At 37.5% G+C, this 22,285-nt stretch overlaps 1 protein-coding gene and 1 pseudogene across 1 annotated transcript in view; both read left to right on the plus strand.

The window, feature by feature from the left end:
• LOC102829195 (serine/threonine-protein kinase Nek1-like) overlaps nt 1-22,285 on the plus strand; it is a 277,499-nt gene that overhangs the window by 121,390 nt on the left and 133,824 nt on the right. The window contains 1 exon segment of the mRNA XM_006864548.1: nt 2,634-2,736. Within this exon segment, the coding sequence (XP_006864610.1) occupies nt 2,634-2,736 (103 nt within the window).
• Nucleotides 20,403-20,972, plus strand: LOC102841848 (annotated as a pseudogene).

Consider the following 22,285-nt stretch of genomic DNA (forward strand, 5'->3'; position numbering starts at 1 on the left):
TGGGTTTTTTTGGATGTACACCGAAGCACTCAGGAATGTATAACCATTCAAAACACCAAAGGGCATACCCTGCAAGCCTGCCCCCCAGCCATCAGCACATAGTCATTTCTCCCTCTTTGAGTCTGGAGTCCCCAGCTACTCCATCTCTCCATGCAATTTTCTCTGCTTCCATCTGTGATGTTGCTGCTTCCCTGGATAGGGTCCCACACTCTGCTCTTCTCCCTTGATGGTCCTAGGGTCCTCTGCTCCTGGATTGCAAGATCAAGATCAACCACACTCCTCTTTTTGTTATAAAATGTCTACCTTTGCATTTGCAACAATCACAATCAGTCTTGATAACAATTATTCACTATTGAACCCCAAGAGTCTCATCCACATCTCCTTTCACCAGCCCAGTCTAGACAGTCTAGACACTCAAGTGGAGATTCTACCTTCCCCCGCACCCTCTGAAACTAAGTTCCCTCTTGAAAATTTGTAAGCCACTTTGTGCTTTTATAGCACACACAACCCCCCCAATTTTGGGTAGCCAATATCTAAGTTGCCCATCCTTTTCAACCCTGTTTGCACGTGTCTTTGAAGCGTCTCTCAGTAGGTAAAGTCTATGTCTCTTTTCTTTAAATCTGTGCTGCCCTGTGACCTACTTTGGCCAGTAGAATGTGATGGGCTTGACAAAGCCCCAAGTCCTGTGCTTTCTCTTTCTCAGAAACTTTCCCCCAACTACCACATGAAGAAGCCCACAGTAGCCTGCTAGAGGATGAAAGACCATAAGTTTTTATTGTGAATTCAGTGATAGTTTACATGGGAGAACATCGATTTTACACTCATTGTTTCATTGCAATGATTACAATCTCCTCCATGCATCATCATTCAACAGTATTTGCTTCCATTTCCTCTGGGGTTTTTTTTTTTGGGGTGGGGGGTGTAGCACAAAAACACTCGTGAATATATAATAATTTAAACAACCAAAGGGCATATTCTGCAAGCCTGCCTCCATTTTATTTTTTACAATTTCCAGTTTTCCTAGATTCATATTTTGTAAAATTTTACTTAGGAGTATTTGATATAAAATGTAACGGAAGTGATTAGTTGAGGCATGAAGATCAGTGTTTAAATCTTAATGAAATCAGCCAAAACCAAAGACCAAACTCACAACTATCAAGTCTATTCTCATTCATAGCAACCCTCTCTAGGGTTTCTGAGACTGCTTCTTTATGGAAGCAGACAGTATCATCTCTCTCCTGTGGAGTGGTTGTTGAGTTTGAACTACTGACCTGTGGTTAGCAGCGCAGTGTTTATCTATAGTATCAGATGGAAAAGGAATATTTCATATGTTTTTCACAGCCTAACGCAGTGTGATAACCAATCCCTAAGAGAAGCTGTGGGAAATTTTTATATCTTAGGTTTAGAAACACAGCCTTTAAACTTGTTTATGTTACTTTCTCAGCATCAAAATTAGCTATAGGTTATTCATGCTATGAGTTCTCTGATTGGTGGGATTGGATTTTGTATATCTTTTTGTCTCTAATAATTAGCTTAGTAACTGACATATTAGTGGCTATTCAATAAATGCTTGTTATTGATGTTTTTATTTGTGATATAAACTCACCATTTTAAATTCTTTTGTAATTGTCAAATAAAGTTACCAGAAATAAAAATTTAAAAAATCAGAACAAATAACTGTGCTTTTAATTTTTACCTAGCTTATCCATTTCAATTTTTAATCATTGTGGTATTCAAAGAATTCAGACATAAATTTTTACTGTATTTTAAAAAACTCAATCCTATCAAGCAAACTTTTCATTGTATTTGTTCATTTTTGTTGCCGCAGCTCTGCTGCTTTCATTTGACTTTAATATTGATTAAGGAATCATCTTAGGGATACTTATAGAGTGCAGAAATATATTCAATAGCCTAGGAACTAAATAGATTTTTCTATAATTAAGTTGTTGTCAGGTGACATCGAGTCAGAACTGACTCATAGCGACCCCATGCACAGCAGAACGAAACAATGTCCGATCCTGGGCCAACCTCACTACCGCTGCCACACTTGAGTCCATCAGTGATGCCACCTGGCCAATCCATCTCGTTAGGGGTCTTCCTCTTTTTCTCTGACCCTCCACCTTACCCAGCATGACATCCTTCTCCAACGATTGTTTCCTCCGGACAATATGTCCAAAGTATGAGAGAGAAGCTTAGCCATCCTGGCCTCCAAGGAGCACTCTGGCTGTACTTCTTCCAAAACAGATCTATTGGTTCTTTTGGCAGTCCCTGGCACTTCCAGTATTCTCCTCCAACATCACAACTCAAAGTATTGTCTAAAATAATAATTTTGTGTTTACAACTAGAAGAGATCAAATAAATAAATGTAAGAGGAACTTTATCATGACTTGGCGTAGTGCTATAGTTTTTACTTTTAATTAATTAAAATTAATTAAGATAAACTATAAAAAAAGTGATTTAGGTAGTAAATGCCAATAAATAGGTTGCTATTTCTTCATTACAAATGGTTTTCTTTCATATCAAATTTGTTCATGTTCTGCAACCAAAAAATTATCTAGAGTAAGTATAATTTTAAACTTTTGAAATGCTTAAATTTACAATGGCTGATTTTATTTTTTGTCCAAATTATTCAGGCGAAAGGGGCACCTACATGTGGAAAGAGCTAAACAAGTAGAAGAGTTCCTACAGAGAAAACAAGAAGCTATGCAGAATAAAGCTCGAGCTGAAGGACATATGGTATGATTTATTTTTTATAGATTTTGAACATATTAATGTTTAAAGTGAAGGTTTGGAATAAGGTAAGTAAAAATGAAAATATTAATCTAACAATCTCTATGCATTGTAATGAGATACATACTCAAAAAGAGACTGCAAAGGTGTTTTTTTCTTGAAGTTTTTTGTTGTTGTTGAAAATATACAGAACAAAACATATTCCAATTCTATAATTTCTACATGTATAATTTAGTGACATTGATTACTTTCCTCGAGTTGTGTAAGCTTTCTCACCCTTTTTTCTAATTTGTTACTCCATTAACATAAACTCACTGCCCCCTAAGGTTGCGATCAGATCTTTTGAAAAGAGCATAAAGTTTTTATATATCTTATGTTATTTAATCTCTCTTCTGTTGTATCTTTTATACCCAGGATTAAATGATATTTTTCTTTTGGTTAATTGGGAGTAAGCTATATCCTTTCTATAAAACATATTTCTATAAAAATATTAACAATGAATATTAAAAAAAACAAAAAACCAATTGCTGTCCCGTCGATTCTGACTTATGGTGACCTGTATGTTATAAAGTAGAATTGCCCCATAAGAGTTATTCGTGACTGTTATCTTTATGGAAGGATTTCACTAAAGTTTTCTTCTGCAGTGCTGCTTTGTGAGTTTGAACTACCAACCTTTTAGATTAGTAGTTGTTGTTAAGTGCCGACGAGTCGATTCCGACCCATGAGCTCAGTGCGAATCACTTGCTTTTCATGAGGGGACTTTAGAAATGGGCATAGCAACTCAGATATTTATGTTAAATATGTTCTTACACTATTCTTCCACATTCCCCCCCCCCAAGTAACAAGAATTTTAAAGAAAAATGGGAAATAAGTATGTATGACTATACATTTGTACAAAAGCAAATTAGAAACATAACTCTAGTCTAATCTCTGCTTGTGCCAGTTAACTAGATTAGTAAGCCATTTATTTTAAAAATACTAAGTTTATAGATAATCATTACGTAGTTAAAACTCTTAATGGTTTTGCTTTGTAAAAGTACACCAATCCCTTTAGATATTTTGTCTCTAGAACATTGGATGATTATTTTTCTTAGCTCATAGGAAATAGGTCAGTTATATGGTAATATAATTGATTAGAATTTTATTACTTCTGTAATTATAATTTTAGTTCATGGGAGCACAGTGGCTCCATACAATAAGTACTGGACTGTCAACCATAAGGGTGGTGTTTCAATTCTACGAGCCACTCCATAGGAGAAATAGGAGGCTTTCTGCTCCTTCAAAGATTTAGAGATTCAGAAACCTTCTTCAGGGTTGCTATGAGTCAAAATCAACTCAATGACACTTAAAAATAATAACAATCTGAATTCATAAGTTGTATTTTTTAATTTATTAATGCAGCCATTCCAATTTAGTATATTTTTATCTTTGAAATAATGTCATATAAAGATAGCATTGTAATTAAGTTTTTAAATGGTGATTCTGTATTTTGAGGCTTTCTTTTCCTATAAAGGTGTACAGCCTCAGAAACCCTATGTAGGGTTCTTATGAGTTGGAAGCAGCTGAACACTTAAACAACAAAACTTTATGTTTTTAACACAAACTGCTATTTATTCTTTTATATCTGATATTTATCTGTACAGGGACTCAAAAAGTTCATGGAATATTCTTTTTCATTAAATTTGCCCCCTTTTATTTATTATATTCTTCTTGTAAATGGTAGTAGAGAATGTCCTGTGTTCACCATTATCTGATCCCTCCCATGACAGATCACCTCTCATCTGTAATTTATTGCACTGCAGTGGATTGCTTGTTGCTGTGATGCTGGAAGCCATTAGTATTTTTAATGCTGGCAGGGTCAATCATGGTAGACAGGCTTCAGCTAAGCTTCCAGACTAAGACAGACTAGGAAGAAGGAGAGGTGGACTGCTTCTGAATGTTTAGCCATTGAATGAAAACCTTCTGAATAGCAGTGAAACAATGTCAGATAACACTAGAATATTGAAACATAATGAATGGCACCAGAATATTGGGAGATACAGTGCCAGAAGAAGAGCCCCACAGGTTGGAAGATATTCAAGATGTGATTGAGGAAGAGCAGTCTTCCTCAGAGTTGACTGTGATGACGTAAATGGAGTAAAGCCTTTAGGACCTTTATTTGCTGATGGGGACAACTCAAAATGAGGAGAAACAGATGCAAACATCCATTAATAGTTGGAACATGTGCAAAGTATGAATCTAGGAAAATAGTAAGTTGTCAAAAATTAAATGGAATGAATAAACATCGATATCCTAGTGATTTGTTAGCTGAAATGGACAGATATTGGCCATTTTGAATCTAACAGTTACATGATTTACTATGTCAAGAATGACAAATTGAAGAGGAATGGTGTTAGCATTCATCATCAAAAAGAAAATTTCAAGATCTATCTTGAAGCATATTGCTGTCTGTGATAGAATAGTATCTATATACCTACAAGGAAGACCTTTCGATTGTGTGGATCATGACAAGCTATGGACAACATTGCGAAGTATGAGTATTCTGGAACACTTAATTGTGCTCATGAGGAATCTGTACCTGGACCAATAAGCAGTTATTCGAACAGAACATGGGAACACTGAATAGTTTAAGAAAGGTGTGCGACAGGTTGTATTCTTTCACTATACTTATTCAACCTGTATGCTGAGCACATAATCCGAGAAGCTGGGTTCTATGAAGAAAAACGTGGCATCATGATTAGAGGAAGACTCATTAACAACCTGCGATATGTAGCTGGTACAACCTTGCTTGCTGAAAGTGAAGAGGACTTAAAACATTTACTGATGAAGATCAAAGAGCACAGCCTTCGGTATGGATTACATCTCAGTGTCAAGAAAACAAAAATCCTCACCACTGGACCAATAAACAACATTCTTATCAATGGAGAAAAGATTGAAATTGTCAAGGACTTCATTCCTCTTGGATCAACTATCAACACTCACGGCAACAGCAGTCAAGAAATCAAACTACATATTGCATTAGGCATATCTGCTGCATAAGACCTTTTTAAAGTGTTTGAAGAGCAAAGATGTCAGCTTGAGGGCTAAGGTGCACCTGACCCAAACCATAGTATTTTCAGTCACCTCATATGCATGCAAAAGCTGGACCGTATAAGGAAGACCGTAGAAGAACTGATGCTTTGAGTTACGGTATTGGAGGGAAATATTGAAGGTGCCAAGGGCTGCCACAAGAACCAATAAATAGATCTGTTCTGGTAGAAGTGCAGCCAGAGTGCTCCTTGGAGGCCAATATGGCCAAACTTTGTCTCTCATATTTCTGACATATTGTCAGGAGGGACCATTCTCTGGGGAAGGATATCATGTTTGGTAAGGTGGAGGGTTAGAGAAAAAGAGGAAGACCCCCAACGAGGTGGATTGGCCAAGTTGCAGCATCGATGGACTCAAGCATGGTAACAGTAGTGAGGTTGGCCCAGGAACGGGCAGTGTTTAGTTGTGTGCGTAAGGTTGCTATTAGTTGGTACCGACTCGATGGCGCCTAACAGCAAAAACAACAAGGAAGACCAATTAATCCCACTATTATTAAAATTAGAGTTCTTTCAGACTGAAGAATTCTACTAGCTTTTTCAGTCTGAAATTGATCAAATGTGCAAAGATTTATTGATAATTCTTGGTGATTGGAATGCAAAGGTTGGAAACAAAAGAAGAAGGATCAATTGTTGGAAAATATGGTAGAGTTGATAGAAATGATGCTGGAGATTGCATGATGGAATTTTATAAGACCAATGATTTCTTCATTGAAAATATCTTTTTTAAACACATAAAAGATGATTATACACATGGACTCTACCAAAATGAATGCATGGAAATCAAATTGACTACATATGTAGAAAGAGATGAAACACTCCATATCATCAGCTAAAACTAGGCCAGGGGCAGACTGTGGCACAGACCATCCATTGCTCATATTGCAAATTCAGACTGAAGCTGAAGAAAAATAAAACAAGTACACAGAGCTGAAATATGACCTTGCACATGTCCCATCTGAATTTAGAGATCATCTTAAGAACAGATTTGATGCATTAGACACTGATGACCGAAAACCAGGAGAGTTTTGGGATGACATTAGAACATCAAATGGTAAGAAAGCAAAAGGTCATTAAAAAGACAAAGAAGAAAGAAAAGACCAAAACGAATGTCAGACTCTGAAACTTGCTCTCCACTATATAGATACTAAAACAAATCAAAGAAATGAGGATGTAAAATAGCTGAATGGAAATTTTCAAAGGGTAGCTTTGAGAAGACAAAGTCAAATATTATAATGAAATGTGCAAAGACCTGGAGTTAGGAAACCAAAAGGGAAGAACATGCTCAGTGTTTCTTCAGCTGAAAGTACTCTAGGAAATATATTCAAGCTTTGACTTGCAATACTGAAGGAGTCTATGGGCAAAAAAATTGAGCAGTGCCGAAAGCATCAAAAGAAGATGAAAGAAATACACAAAGTCACTGTACCAAAAAGAAATAGTCTTTGTTTAACCATTTCAAGAGTTAGCATATGATCAAGAGCCAGTGATACTGAAGGAAGAAGTCCAAGGTACATTAAAGACATTGGCAAAGAACAAGGCTCTAGTAACAGATAGAATACAAATTGAAATCTTTCAGCAAACTGATGCAGCACTGGAGGCACACACTCATTTATGCTAAGAAATTTGGAAGACAACTGCCTGACCAACTGATGGGAAGAAATCCATATTTGTGACAAATAGAATACAAAAATTATATAATAATATCATTAATATCACAAGCACATAAAACTTTTTAAAGATAATGCAAAAACTGCTGCTAGAGTACATTGACAGGGAATTGTCAGATGTTCAAGCCAGATTCAGATTAGGACGTGGAAGGAGCAATATCATTTCTGACATCTGATGGTTTTGGGCTGAAAGCAGTGAATACCAGAAAGATGTTTACCTGTGTTTTATTGGGTGTGAAAATATTTTCAACTGTGTGACTTTTGCTAAGCTATGGATAACATTGTGAAGAATGAGTATTCTGGAACACGTAATTGTGCTCCTGAGGAACCTGTACATAGACCAAGAGGCAGTCGTTCGAACAGAACGAGGGGACACTGAATGGTTTAAAATCAGGAAACGTGTGTACCAGGCTTGTATTCTTTCACCAGACTTATTTACTCTGTATGCTGAGCAAATAATTTTAGAAGCATAATTATGATAAGAGGAATGTGGCCTCAGGATTGGAGGAAGACTCATTCACAGCTTATAATAAGCAGATGATATAATGCTGAAAGCAAAGAGGACTTAAAATACTGAAGATCAAAGACCACAGCCTTCGGTATGAGTTGCACCTAAAAGGAAAAAATCCTCACCACTGGATCAATAAATAATACCATGATAAATGGAGAAAAGATTGAAATTGTCAGAATCTTCATATGCTTGGCTCTACCATCAACACTCATGAAGGCGGCAGTCAAGTCATAAGAAGTATTGCATTAAGTAAATCTCCTTCACAAGACCTCTTTAAAGTATTCAAAAGCGAAAATGTCAGTTTGAGGACTAAAGTGCACCTGACCCAAGCCGTAGTATTTTCAGTAGGCTCATATACATGTGAAAGTTCAATATTTAGTAAAGAAGACTAGAATTGATGCATTTGAATTATGGTATTAGAGAAGAATGTTGAAGGTACCATGGACTGACAGAAGGAAAAACAAATCTGTATTGGAAGAAGTACAACTGAAATGCTTCTTAGAAGCCAAGATGGCTAGAATTCATCTATTCTACTTTGGATATATTACCGTGAGGGACCAGTCCCTGGAGAAGGACATCATGCTTGGTAAAGTGGAGTGACAGCGAAAAAGGAGGAACTTCCAACGAGATGCATTGACACACAGTGATAGCAGTAATGGGCTCAAGCATGGCAGCAATTGTGAGGATGGCTTCAGACTGAGCAGGGTTTCGTTCTATTGTACATAGGATTACTTTGAGTCAGAACACTCAACGGCAGTTACCAAACAAAACAATACTAATATCGTTCCTCAACTGTATTATTTATATAAAACTGAGTTTATCTTTCTTTATGTTGGAAAATGTTGTTAGTATAGTCGATTCAGACTCGTAGTGACTTCATGTGCTATAGAATGTCATCTAGTAATTTCTTGGGGGGAGAAAGTTTTCAAGATTTATTGGACAGTTATCTTATTTTGTTCTTATACTGATGATATAATTTGTAGTGGTGGTCTGCTGGTGAATTTGCATAGTGTTTGTCTGAAAAAATATTTTGCTGAGTATACTAGTCTCATTTGAGGGGCTTTTGCTTTGAATACTTCAAATGTGTTCATTGTGAAGTGATTCCTTTGAAGCTTGCCTTTTTTTCTTTGCCAAAACAGTGTAGTCTAGGGTTAATTTTTGCTCCACTGCTGAGTCCGTACCCAGTCTCCATGTAATTAGGGGCCTTTCCACCCTGACTGTTATAAACATGAAGTATCTTTAGTCCTTTGTAAGCTTTGGAAGTTGCTTCACTTTCCAGTAGTCTTTCCCCATTGTTAGGTGTCATCCAGCCAGCTTCAACTCATCACTGCCCTGTGCACAACAAAACTAAACACTTTTGTTAAAAAAACAAAACAAAAAACACCCAGAGGGAACGGAAGGAAATGCTGTTGAATGATAATGCATGGAGGGGATTGTAATCATTGCAATGAAATGAAATACAATAAGACGAATGTAAAGCTGATGCTCTCCCATGTAAACTTTCACTCAATTCACAATGAAAACTAAAAAAAAAAAAAAAAAACCCAAAAAAACCAAAACCTAAACACTGTTCAATCCTGTGCTATCCTCCCAGTGGTTGTTATGCTTGATCCCTTTGTTGTGGCCACTTTGTTAATCCATTTTGTTGGGGTTCTTCTTTTTCACTGACCCTCTACTTTACCAAGAATGGTGTCCTTTTCCAGGGATTGGTCCCTGCCAATTACATGTCCAAAGTATGTGAAATGATGTCTCCCCATTTTCACTTATGAAGAATATTCTAACTGTATAGATTTGTTTTTTCTTTTGGTAATCCATGGTACTTTCAGTATTCTTTGCCAGTACCACAATTCAAATGCATCAATTTTTCTTGTCCAGTGTTTATATAAATGAGAAGTGATTGAAATTGCCATGGCTTTGCTCAGGCACACTTTAGTCCTCAAAGTTACATTTTTGTTTTTTCACACATTGAAGAGGCCTTTTGCAATGGATTTGCCCAGTGAAATATGTCATTTGATTTCTTGACTGCTGCTTCCATGGGCTTTGATTATGGACCCAAGTAAAATGAAATCTTGAACAAGTTTAACCTTTTCTCTATCATGATGCGTTTATTGGTCAAGTATTGAGACTTTTTCTTTATCACTATCATGATGCATTTATTGGTCAAGTATCGAGGTTTTTTCTTTACATTGAGCTGTAATCCACAATGAAGGCGGTTATTTGTTCTTCACCAGCAAGTTTCTCAAGTCTTCTTTGCTTTTTGCAAGCAGGGTTGTGTCATCTGCATATTACATGTTTAAATTAGCCTTCCTCCAGTACTGATGCTGAGTTCTTCTCCTCCTGTAGTCCAGTACCTTTGATTATTTGCTCTGCATACAAATTGAATAAGTATGGTGAAAGGATACAACCTCGACACATACCTTTTCTGATTTAAAAATATTCCACATCCCCTCATTCTGTATAAATGTGTTCTGGAATTCGCATTTTCACAATGTTATCTATAGTTCGTTATGATCCACAAAGTTGAATGACTTTGCATCATCAATTACCAAATAAGTGTCTTCTGGTATTCTCTGCTTTCAACTAAGATCGTTCTGACATCAGCAGTGATGTCCCTAATTCCACATTGTCTTCTGATCCTAACTTGTATTTCTTGCTGCTCTTGTCTATGTACTGCTGCAACCATTTAAAAATTATCTTCAACAAAATTTTACCTGTTTGTAAATGGATGATTCCTTAGATAATGTCTGCATTTTGCATTCCCTAGCCATAGGTAATTTTTTTGCATATGGACACTAGCTGATAATCAGTAGGAGACTTAAAGGAATCTTCTGCATCTCTGTGTGGCTCTTTCCTCTTTGTTACTCCTCCCTGCAAGCTTTAGAGTTCTTTAACTTCCCAATCTTGGGAGACTGATTCCGTAACTCAGGATGCTTGCCAAGGTCTGTCTGGGTACTTTCTCCTTGGAAACTCTCTTCAAGGAGTAAGTTTGAGCAATTATTAATCTTCATCATTTCCCCTTCTCTTACTGTCCTGTGATTAATGTCCTGTGCTACTTGCAGTCCAGTTTTTGACAACCATTTTCTTATATTTTTTTTCTAGTTTTTAAATATTATTTAAGGTGCAAAGGTAGATCTGGATCCTGTTACTTCATTTTGGCTGAAAGTAAAAGTTTGTAATGGTTATTTAACTGGATAAATAAATGGAAATGTTCTTTTTCCATGGCACTTTGAAGATACTGCCTCATCATCCTTTCATTTCTTTAAATACTTACTATTTTTCCTCAGCAATATTCCTGTTAAACTGATATTTTAGAAACTTTGCATTTAAATGTCCTTTTTTAAAAAAGGCCTTGCCTTCAGATGTTTATTTTTTATGAAAAACTTATTGTAGATTTCAGCTAGACACTTAATAATTTAGTAACCAGTCATCCCCTCTCTTTTTTTCAATTATTGTCAAAATACAGGAGTGCCACATTCGCCAGCTCAGCACTTTTCACATATATAATTAGTGAGATCAAATGCATCAATGCATCAATCATGTTGTGCAACCATTACCAAAATTTTCATCCCTAGGAACAAAAGCTCAATGCTTCTTAAACAATAATTCTTCTCATTTCCTCTCCATCCCACCCCTAGTAATCACTATTAAACTCTGTTCAATTTATCTATTCTGTGCTTTTCATATTTGTGAAATCAAACAAATATGCGTTATTGATTGACTTGTGTCACTCAGCATAATGTTTTCAAGATTAATCCATGCTGTGGCATGTATCAGAATTTCATTTTCCTTTATGGCAGAGTAGTTGTCTGTTAGGAGCCCTGGGAGCTCATTGGTTAAGGGCTCAGCTACTAATCAAAAAGTTAGGGGTTTGAACCCATTAGCCACTCCTTGGGAGAAAGGTGTGACAGTCCGCTTTAGTAAAGATTTACATTGTTAGAAAGGCTGTGGAACATTCTTCCATGTTTTATACAGTTACCGAGGCTTTCTGCTCTCATAAAGATTTATACCCTTGGAAACCCTTTGCAAGGTCACTATGAGTTGGAACTGACTCCATGCACACCACCACCACCACCACCACCGTAAGACAGTCTACTGAACAGCAAAGGGTTTGATACTCCATTGTGTATATGTTTGCTTATCTGTTCATCTGTTATTGAATGGATGGCGTCCACATTTCGACTATCATTAATAATTTATCTGATGTCCCTTTTTCCTGTACTTTCATTCTTTAAATCTTTTTTCCCTTGTTTGGAAGGATTCTAGACCTGATATTCCAGGTCATTAAAATCTATTTTTTTAGTTTTATACTGTCCAGCCTATCTAATGAAGTAGTTGTTTTCTTTTTGTTTTTTTCATTAAGTTATTTTTTATATCCAACTCTTAGTTTCCCCTGAAAATTCCATACTTTGTTCTCATTTATGAGAAATTATTAATCACAGTTGATCCTTAGCCAACACAGGTTTTAACTACACAGATCCATTTTTATATGGATTTTTTTCTAAATGCTATGTGATGCTGATCATATTTTTGATGAGCAGTCTCCAATAAAATGCTGTTTTTAAAAATGTTTTACTGTGAATTACGTGATAGTTTGCATGGGAGAACATCAGCTTTACATTCATCCTATTATATATCGTTTCATTGCCATGGTTACAATCCCCTCCATGCATCATCTATTATTCTCTGTTGTACCACAAGAGACCTATCCCTATCTCCTTTCATCAGCCCCACCCAGACAGATTGGGACTACTTAGTGGAGATTCTACCTTCCCTCACGCCCTCTGGATCTAGGTTCCCTCTTGAAAGTTTGTAAGCTGGTCACTTCTTGCCTTTGTAACCCCCATTTTGGGTAGCCAATGTCCAAGTTGCCTATCTCTGTCTACCCTATGTATCAAGGGAGTGGGAATGGTCCTCACTGTAAAGATTTGTTCACTCTAGAGCTACTGCATAAAATGCTGTTTTTTGTATTACAGAAAAAAGTGATCTCTCGTGGTTCTTGTACTTTTTATTGTGTTTATTGCAATCCCATAACCTTAAATAACATCATGAGGCCCATATAAAGTACCAATAGTGTTGCTCCAAAGAAGCAGAGAAAAGTCATGCCATTATAAGAAAAGTTGAGTTGCTTGATATGTACTGTAGATTGAGATTTGCAGCTGTGGCTGCTCACCATTTCAAGATAAATGAGTAAGGACCATTGTTAAACAATCAGAAAAAGGAATTCTTGAAATCGTTGTTTCAGAGACATCAGAAGGAATGAGAGCCTTGTCCTTTTTGGGGGAATATGTCTTTTTATCGTGTGTCTAAAATGCAATTTTGTTGTGGGTGCAGTACATATTATATTGTTGTTACGTGTCAGCGAGTTGGTCTGCATGTCTTTTCACATGTGAATGGCCCACCTCAGAAGGTTCTGGTTGAGGCTCAGAATTCTACCTAAGGCCCTATATACAACTACAAAGGCTTAATAAGAAGCCTATTTCCCCAGTCAAATTTCCCTAGTCTCTTGCAGAATTCCATAAAAATAGAATCATACAGTTTACACTTTTTCAGGCTGATGTGCATCAGTAATTTATTTTAAAAATATTTCTGATGTATATTGTTCATTGACAGATTTACCACAATTTGAAAATTTATACCTTTTGTATAGACATTTGTTTTGTTTTCAGAAGACATTCCTTTAAAACTTACTGAGTAATGTGATCATTAAATTCACTCATTTATATTTATTTAACTGTTGTTTTAGTTCCCAAATACCACAGAGTGAGTGGCTTTAAAGAACAGAAATTTGTCTCACATTTTATAGAGGTCCACATTCAGGGTGTTGGGGTGTCGGCAGAACCATCCTTTATCCTTGTCAGCTTTAAGGAAAGACCCTTTCTTGTCTCTTCTAGCTATTGGTAACCACTGGTATTTTTGCATTTCTTGACTTTTAGATGAATCTTTACTTTGCATTTTTCTTTCTCCTGTGTCTCCCTATCTGTTATCCCCTATTTATCAGACAAAACCCAGAATAGATTAAGACCATTCTACTACAGCATGACCTCATTAATTTAGCTGATCAAGGAAAACCCCATTTCCAAACAAGATCACATTCAGAGCTATAAGACTTAGGATTTGAAAATATCTCTTCATTGGACACAATTCAGTCTATAACACTTGCATAGTTGAGTTCACTGTCCTGTAAACCCCTACTTTTTTTTTTTTTTTTTTTGGTAACTTTTATTGTGAATTGAGTGAAGGTTTACTGAGACAGCCAGCTTTACATTCAATAAATTATATACTTGTTTCATCTCAATGATTGCAATCCCCTCCATGTATCAACAGTTATCCTACTTCCTCACTGTCGTCCCCTGTTTACATCTTACATTTCACAAAACAAAAATAATTGATGCAGACAAAACAAAAAATATACGTTTAAATGTCCAAAGGGCATATTCTGTAAGACAGCCTCCTGCCTACAGGCATGCATCCTTTCTTAGTCCATGAGCCTAGAGCCCACAGCTGCTCTGTCTCTTCATGCCACTGTCTCTCCCTCATTTTTGCTATTGCCAGTTTTTTAGGTACAGATTTTGTAGTCAACTCATGCTCTTCGTTCTTGATGGTCCTGGGGTCCTCTGCTCCTGACATGAAATATTAACTACTCTTTCTACAATTACAGCTGTGATTGTAGTTACACATCTTGTACAATTACAGTTATGACAATCACAATTAATCCTCCTAATAGTTACTTGCAGCTGAATCATAAAATCCTAACACCATCATTCCCCATCCCCTTTCAGAAGATCCATCTGGAAAGGAGGGAAACTATTCAGTGTGTATTCAACCTTATCCCCCTTATTCTGAAACTAAGCACACTCATAAAAGCTTGTAAGCCAGCCACTCCATGCCTTTATATAGCCCACCCATTTTTGTTAGCCAATGTAGGAAATTTGAGCAACTGCATCCATAAGCAAAAGTCTAGTTCATCAAATTGTAGTAGTTTGCACTTGCTCACAGTATCAAATATCTTTATCTTCATCTGGTCAGGATCTGGTGGAATTCTGGTCAAATGGGTACTAACTGCAAGTTTGGGAATTTATACACATCTTTCTGCACTTCAGACCAGTTGGCTGCTTCACTCTCAGTTCTAGCCCCAGAAGCTATGTCAATGTCCATGGGGTCCGGAGTTCACACATCTCCCTGAAGTTCAGACCAGCCAACTCTTCTTCTTCTCTGTCTCATCTCAAGGTCAACGAGTGTCAATGGAACATGGTCAGACTCAGCCCATGTCTTCACTGCTGCATTTATCCCACTTCCACTCTCAGTTGGACCCAAGTTGGACCCAAGTGGTTACCAGTGATCATACTAGACTGCTCGTGGGATCCCTTTAAGTTTTAGTCATAGAAGGGGGTTTTCCCTCATGGGCTGCCTTTTCTTGCCTTGATGCCTCCAAAGCCAAAGCAAACAGCTTGCTTGAAATTCAAACAGCCAAAGAGTCCACTTTTTGTCTGTAAGTCTTTCTTTGAATAAGAATTTTCAGTTGAGCTACATGTTTTTTGAAGCAGAAATGTCTTAATTTAGAAGGTTCTGGGTGTGGTTCAGGATTCTACCTAAGGTCCTATACTACAAAAGCTTAACAAGAAGCCTATTTACCTAGTCAAATTCTGACTCCCATTTTATCAGATCCAATCAGTTATAGGTTGAAGGCAGGCTTAGAAGCTTTCTGTAATCTTAATTTCCATTATTCATTTTTATCACACATAAATGTCTATTTTTAAATCTTAGCCAGGGGAATATCCATAAGACAGTCAAACATTTTTTTTGTCCCTATTTTACCCATTCATCCTATGTCTGACTCTATGTATTCTACTCACAGGACACTGTTGTGACAAGGTTGTGCATAAATCACAATTTACCTGTATCCCATTTAAACCATCCATACTTAGACCTAAGACTTTCCCATCTTCATTGTTCATCTGCTTCCCTTCCTCTTTTTGTGTATTGACATCCCCCCTCCTTCAGATATTACCCTCCCTATCACCTGAGCTAACATGTGTCTTCCTTCTAGTCATTGAATTACTCTCCCCTCCCTCCCTCCCACCTCTGATAACCATCAAAGAGTGTTTCTTTAAGTATGAAAATTTTTCTTAAGTTTTTACAATAATGGTCTCATACAATATTTGTCCTTCTGTGATTGACTAATTTCACTCAGCATAATGTATTCCAGGTTCAGCCATGCTCTGAGGTGTTTTTCAGATTTATAGTTATTCTTCAAGGTTTGGTGTGTGTACCAAAGTTTATTTATCTATTCTGTGCTGAATCTTCCAATGAATTCCAGTAGATTTTTTTTGCTAAGTCTTTGGGGTTTTATACATATAGGATCATATCATCTGAAAATAGAGAGAATTTTACTGCCTCTTTGCCAATTTGGATGCCTTTAATTTCCATATCTTGCCTTATAGCTCTAGCTAAGACTTCCCAAACAATATTGAATAGGAGTGGTGATAAAGGGCATCCTTTATCTGGTTCCTGTTTGCAAGAGGAAGGCTTTAACTTTTTCTCCATTGAGAGTGATGTTACCTATTTGTTTTGTATATATATTCTTTTTTTTTGTTTTTAATGCTTTGTTATGAATTATGTGATAGTTTACATGGCAGGACATCAGCTTCACATTGATCCTGTCATATATCGTTTCCTTGCCATGGTTAAAATTCCTTCCATGCATCATCCATCAACCAAAGGGTATACCCTGTAAGCCTATAAGCCTACCCCCCAGTCGTCCGCATACCACCCCTCTCCCTTTCCGAGTCTCTAGCCACTCCATCTCCCTGGCATCACTGCTTCTCTGAGTAGGGTTCCGTTCTCCACTCTCTCCTTTGATGGTCCCAGGGACCTCGCTCCTAGACTGCAAGGTTAATCACTCCTCTCCCTTTGCCCCAAAACATCTACCTTTACACTTTCAGCCCTTACAGTCAGTCCTGATAACAATTATTTGTTATTGTATCCTATCCACATCTCCTTTCATCAGCCCTGATTAGGCAGAATGGATACTACGCTGTGGAGAGTCTACCTTGCTCCATGCCCTCTGGATCTAGATTCCCTTTTGAAAGCTTGTAAGCCAGTCACTTCTTTACTCTGTAGTCCCCCAATTCTGGGTAGCCAATGTCCTGTATATATACTCTTAATTATGTTGAGGAATTTCCCTTTAGTTCCTATTTTGTTGAGTGTTTTTATCAGGAATGGATGTTGGGTTTTGTCACATGCTGTTTTGGCATCAGTCGATATGATCATGTGGTTCTTTTCCTTTTTCTTATTTATATGGTGGATTATATTGATTGTTTTTCTAATGCTGAACCATCTTTGCATCCTGATATGAATTCCACTTGATCATGATGTATTATTTTTTTATGTGTTTTTTAATTCTGTTGGCTAGGATTTTGTTGAATATTTTTACATCTATGTTAATGAGGGATATTGGTTTGTAATTTTCTTTTTTAGTGATTTCCTTGACTGGTTTTGGTATGAGGGTTATTATGCTAGCTTCATAAAATGTATTAGGGAGTTTTCCATCTTTTTCTACATTTTGGATAGTTTTAGTCAAATTGGTGTCAACTCTTCTCTGAATATTTGGTAAAAGTCACCAATAAAGTCACCTGGGCCTGGACATTTTTTTTTGTTGTTGGGAGTTTTCAAATGACCTGATGAATTTCTTCTTTTTTTATAGGTCTGTTCAAGTTTTTTACTTCATTCCATGTTAGTTTAGGCAGATCACATTTTTCTCAAAATGTATTTGTCTCCTAGATTTTCTAATTAAAAAATTTTTTTTTAATTTTAAATGCTTTATTGAGAACTATGCGATAGTTTACATAGGAGAACATTAGCTTTATATTCCTCCTATCGTATATCGTTACAATCCCCACCTTGCATCGTCAGCCAACCAAAGGGTATATACCCTGCAAGCCTGCCCCTTGGTCATCAGCACACAGCCCCTCTACCTCTCTGGGTCTAGAATTTCCAGCCGTTCCCTCTCTCCATGTCATCGTCTCTGCCTATATCTCTGGCATCACTGTTTCTCTGGGTAAGGTCCCACACTCCGCTCTTCTCCCCTGATGGGCCCAGGGACCTCTGCTCCTGGACTGCAAGGTCAATCACTCCCCTCCTTTTGCTACAAAACGTCCACCTTTACATTTCCAAAATTCACAGTAAGTCCCGATAGCAATTATTCACTGTTGTGCCACATGAGTGCCATCCACATCTCCTTTCATCAGCCCCTCCCAGACAGACTGGACACCAAGGTCAAGTTCATCAAATTTTATCAGATCTCTCTTTTTTTCCCTCTTCTTTCTTCTTCTAGTTGAATTCTGATCATCCAGCCATTGAAGCCAGGTCAAGTGGGTATTATCTGCAAGTGTGGGTATCCTTGTGCATATATCCTCTGTTCTTATCAGCTGAACGTTTCACTCTCCACTCTAATCCTCTGTGGCTGTGTCACTGACTGTGGGTCCAGGAATCCCCAGATCTTTAGATTTTCAAATTTGTTGGAGTATTCTGTTGTTATTCTTTCTATTTCCATTGGTTCTGGTATAACATGACCCATATGGTTTCTTAGGCATGTTGTTTACATCTTCTCCCTCTTTCCTTTAGTAGTTTGTCAATTTTATTAATCCTTTCAAAGAACCAGCTTCTTATCTTGTTGATTCTTTGTATTGTTTTTCTGTTTTCTAATTTATTGCTTTTCTAGTCTTATTATAAGGAGCTCTGGTAGCATAGTAGTTACGAGTCAACCTGCTAACCTCAAGTTCATCAACTCGAAACTACTAGTTGTTCCATGGAAAAAAGATGAGACTTTCTGCTCTTGTAAAGATTTACAGCCTTGGAAACCCTATGTTGTTGTTAGTTGCCGTCGAGTCGGTACCGACTCATAGTGACCCTGTGTACAACAGAATGAAACACTGCCTAGTCCTGGGCCAAATTCATAATTGTTGACATGCTTGAGCCCATTGATGCTGCTACTTAGGGTTGCTATGAGTTGAAACTGACTCCATGACACATAATCACTATCACCAATCTCTTATTATTTCTTTTCTTCTAATGATTATAGAATTACTTTGCTCGTCTTTTTCTAATTTTTGAAGGCATTGTATTAATGTGTTGATTTTGGTTCTTCTATTTTGATGTGTGCATTTATTACAATAAATTGCCAGCTCAGCACTGCCTTTTTTGTGCACCAAATGTTTTGGTATGTTATGTGTTCATTCTCATTTGCTTCAATAAATTTTTTATTTCATTATTATTTGTTCTATTATCCAGGGGCTTTTAAGCAGGATGCTATTCAGTCTTCATGTATTTGATTTTGTTTCTTTGCTCTTCCTGTTGTTGATTTCCAATTTTATAGCATTGTGATCTGAGAAGACGGTTTGTTGTATTTTGATGTTTCTAAATTCAGTGACAGGAGCTCTGGTAGCGTAGTGGTTATGAATTGGGCTGTGAACCTTAAGGTCAGCGGTTCGAAACTACCAGCTGCTCCGCTGGAGAAAGATGAGGCTTTCTACTCCCGTAAAGATTTACACCCTCGGAAACCCTGTACAGGGTCGCTATGGGTCAGAACTGACTCAACGGCACTTAACAACAACAACAACAAATTCAGTGACACTTGCTTTATGACTTAATAAATGGTTTATTATGGAGAATGACCCATGTATACTCGAAAAGAATGTGTACTGTTTAAATCTATGAGGTCAAGTTAATTGATTATGTTGTTTAGTTCCTCTGTGTCTTTGTTGACTTTCTTTTGGGTTGTTCTCTACTTTTTGGGCAGTTGTTAAGTGCTGTCGAGTCAGTTCTGACCTATAGTGACCCTGTATAGGGTTTCCAAGGAGCAGCTGGTGATCTTGAAGCATCGACCTTGGGGTTCAAACTGACTTTGCAGTCCAGCACATTAACCCATAGCACCATACCAGGACACTAACAGTGATGCAGGATAATGTGCTGGACCACAAGGTAATTTTGAAACCACAAGGTTGGCAGTTCAAACCCACGTGCCACTCCTTGGAAACCCTATAACAAGGTCACTATGTCCTTTGTTGGCAACCTCCTCCATTACCCACAATGGGAACTCTCCTTAATGGTTTTACCCTTCATCTTTCTTTATGGAAATAAGCATTACTTCAAAGGAAAAATTTGTTTTTTGAGTCCCCAGTACCCACAATTTTCTGCTTTCATATTGATGAACTTACCTATAGCTCTACCCAATCTTTTTTTTCCCCTCCACTCTCAGAGAAGTATATGTAGCATCCCCTGTTAAAAAATTAATCTCTTGACAACCATTGCAGTACATTGAACTCCATAGAGACAGCACCGGGCCAGGCAGATCCAGACAGCACTTGGTGGTCTCTGTGCCTCATGGATGGAAAAAAATACTAACAACTAAGCATGGGCAAAGGAGATCCTAAGAAGCCAAGAGGCAAAATATCATCCTGAGCCATTTTTGTGCAAACCTGCCAGGAGGAGCACAAGAAGAAGTACCCAGATGCTTCAGTTAACTTCTCAGAAACTTCCAAGTGCTCAGAGCAGTGGAAGACCATGTCTACTAAAGAGAAAGAAAAATTTAAAGACACGGCAAAGGCGGACAAGGCCCATTATGAAAGAAAAATGAAAACCTATATCCCACCTAAAGGGGAGACAAAAAAGAATTCCAAGGATCCCAACTCACCCAAGAGGCCTCCTTCGGCCTTATTCTTGTTTTGTTCAGAGTATTGCCCCCAAATCAAAGGTGAGCATCCCAGCCTAATCCATTGGTGATGTTGCAAAAAACCTGGGAGAGATGTGGAATAATACTGCTGCCGATGACAAACAGCCTTATGAGAAGAAGGCTGCTAAGCTGAAGAAATTCAAAAAGGATATCGCTGCCTACCGTGCTAAAGGAAAGCCCTATGCAGCAAAAAAGGAGTCGTCAAGGCTGAGAAAAGCAAGAAACAGAAGGAAGAGGAGGAAGATGAATAAGATGAAGATGATGATGATGAATAAGTTGGTTCTAGCGCAGATTTTGTTTTTTGGTGTTTTGTCTATAAAGCATTTAACCCCCCTGTACACAGAGAAAGAAAAAATTGAAATGTAAGGCTATGTAAGATTTGTTTTTATACTGTACAGTATCTTTTTTGTGTAGTTAACACACTACTGATTGTGTCTTTAGCTAGCCCTGCCCTGGTGGTATTTTCAATAGACACTAACCTTGCCTGGTTACAGTATGGGGATTATAAATTGGCATGGAAATTTAAAGTCAGTTCTTGTTAGTGCACAGCACAAATTAGTTATATATGGGGATGGTAGTTTTTGTTTTTTTCTTCTTCAGTTGTCTGATGCAGCTTATATGAAATCATTGTTTTGTTACTGAATACCACTCTGTAATTGCAAACAAAAAAAAGTTGCAACTGTTTTGTTGACATTCTGAATGCTTCTAAGTAAATACAAGTTTAGAAAAAATAAGTTCATCTCTTCCATTCCTTCTTCTTCTATAATTATAAGACTAAAAGTTGTTAGTTTTTGTTTTTTATTGAGTGCTGGAGTCCTGGTGTGGCGCTGTGGGTTTATGCGTCAGACTGCAAAGTTGTTTGAACTGCAAGGTCGTGGTTCAAGCTCACTAGCTGCTCCTTAGATACCCTATACAGGGTCGCTATGGGTTGGAATCGACTCGACGGCACATAACAACAGCAATACTTTGTGTTAAGTGGCCTCGTGGCACAGTGGTCAAAACTTTTGACTGCTTCTGTAAAGATTTAAAGCCTTGGAAACTCTATGGGGTAGTTCTACTCTGTCCTGTAGGGTCGCTATGAGTTGAAATCAACTTGATGGTCATGATTTGTGTTGTTTGGTATAATGTATTATGTAGAGTTCTAAGTCTATTCTTTCTTTCTTTTAACTTTTCTCAGTAAAATTGTCACAGCAGTGCTTGGAGGTAGTTATTGTTCTTATTTCCATCTTACATCTTATTGAGGTGTAAAGATATTTAAAGTTCTCTGCTCATGTTTTAAAACTACTAAGATGTAGAGCCCTGGTGTGGCGCAGTTGGCTAATGTATACTGCAAAGTTGTTTGAACTGCAAGGTCAATGGTTCAAGCTCACCAATTGCTCCTTGGAAACCCTATACAGGGTCGCATTGGATTGGAATCAACTAAACAACACTTAACAACAACAACAAGATGTAGAGCAAGTATTTAAATTCCTGTAAGGAGCTCTGGTAGCGTAGTGGTTACGAATCGGGCTGCGAACCTTAAGGTCAGCGGTTCGAAACTACCAGCCGCTCCGCGGGAGAAAGA

The sequence above is a fragment of the Chrysochloris asiatica genome, unplaced genomic scaffold (genome assembly GCF_000296735.1).
Source record: "Chrysochloris asiatica unplaced genomic scaffold, ChrAsi1.0 scaffold00066, whole genome shotgun sequence".
NCBI classification, from domain to species: domain Eukaryota; kingdom Metazoa; phylum Chordata; class Mammalia; order Afrosoricida; family Chrysochloridae; genus Chrysochloris; species Chrysochloris asiatica.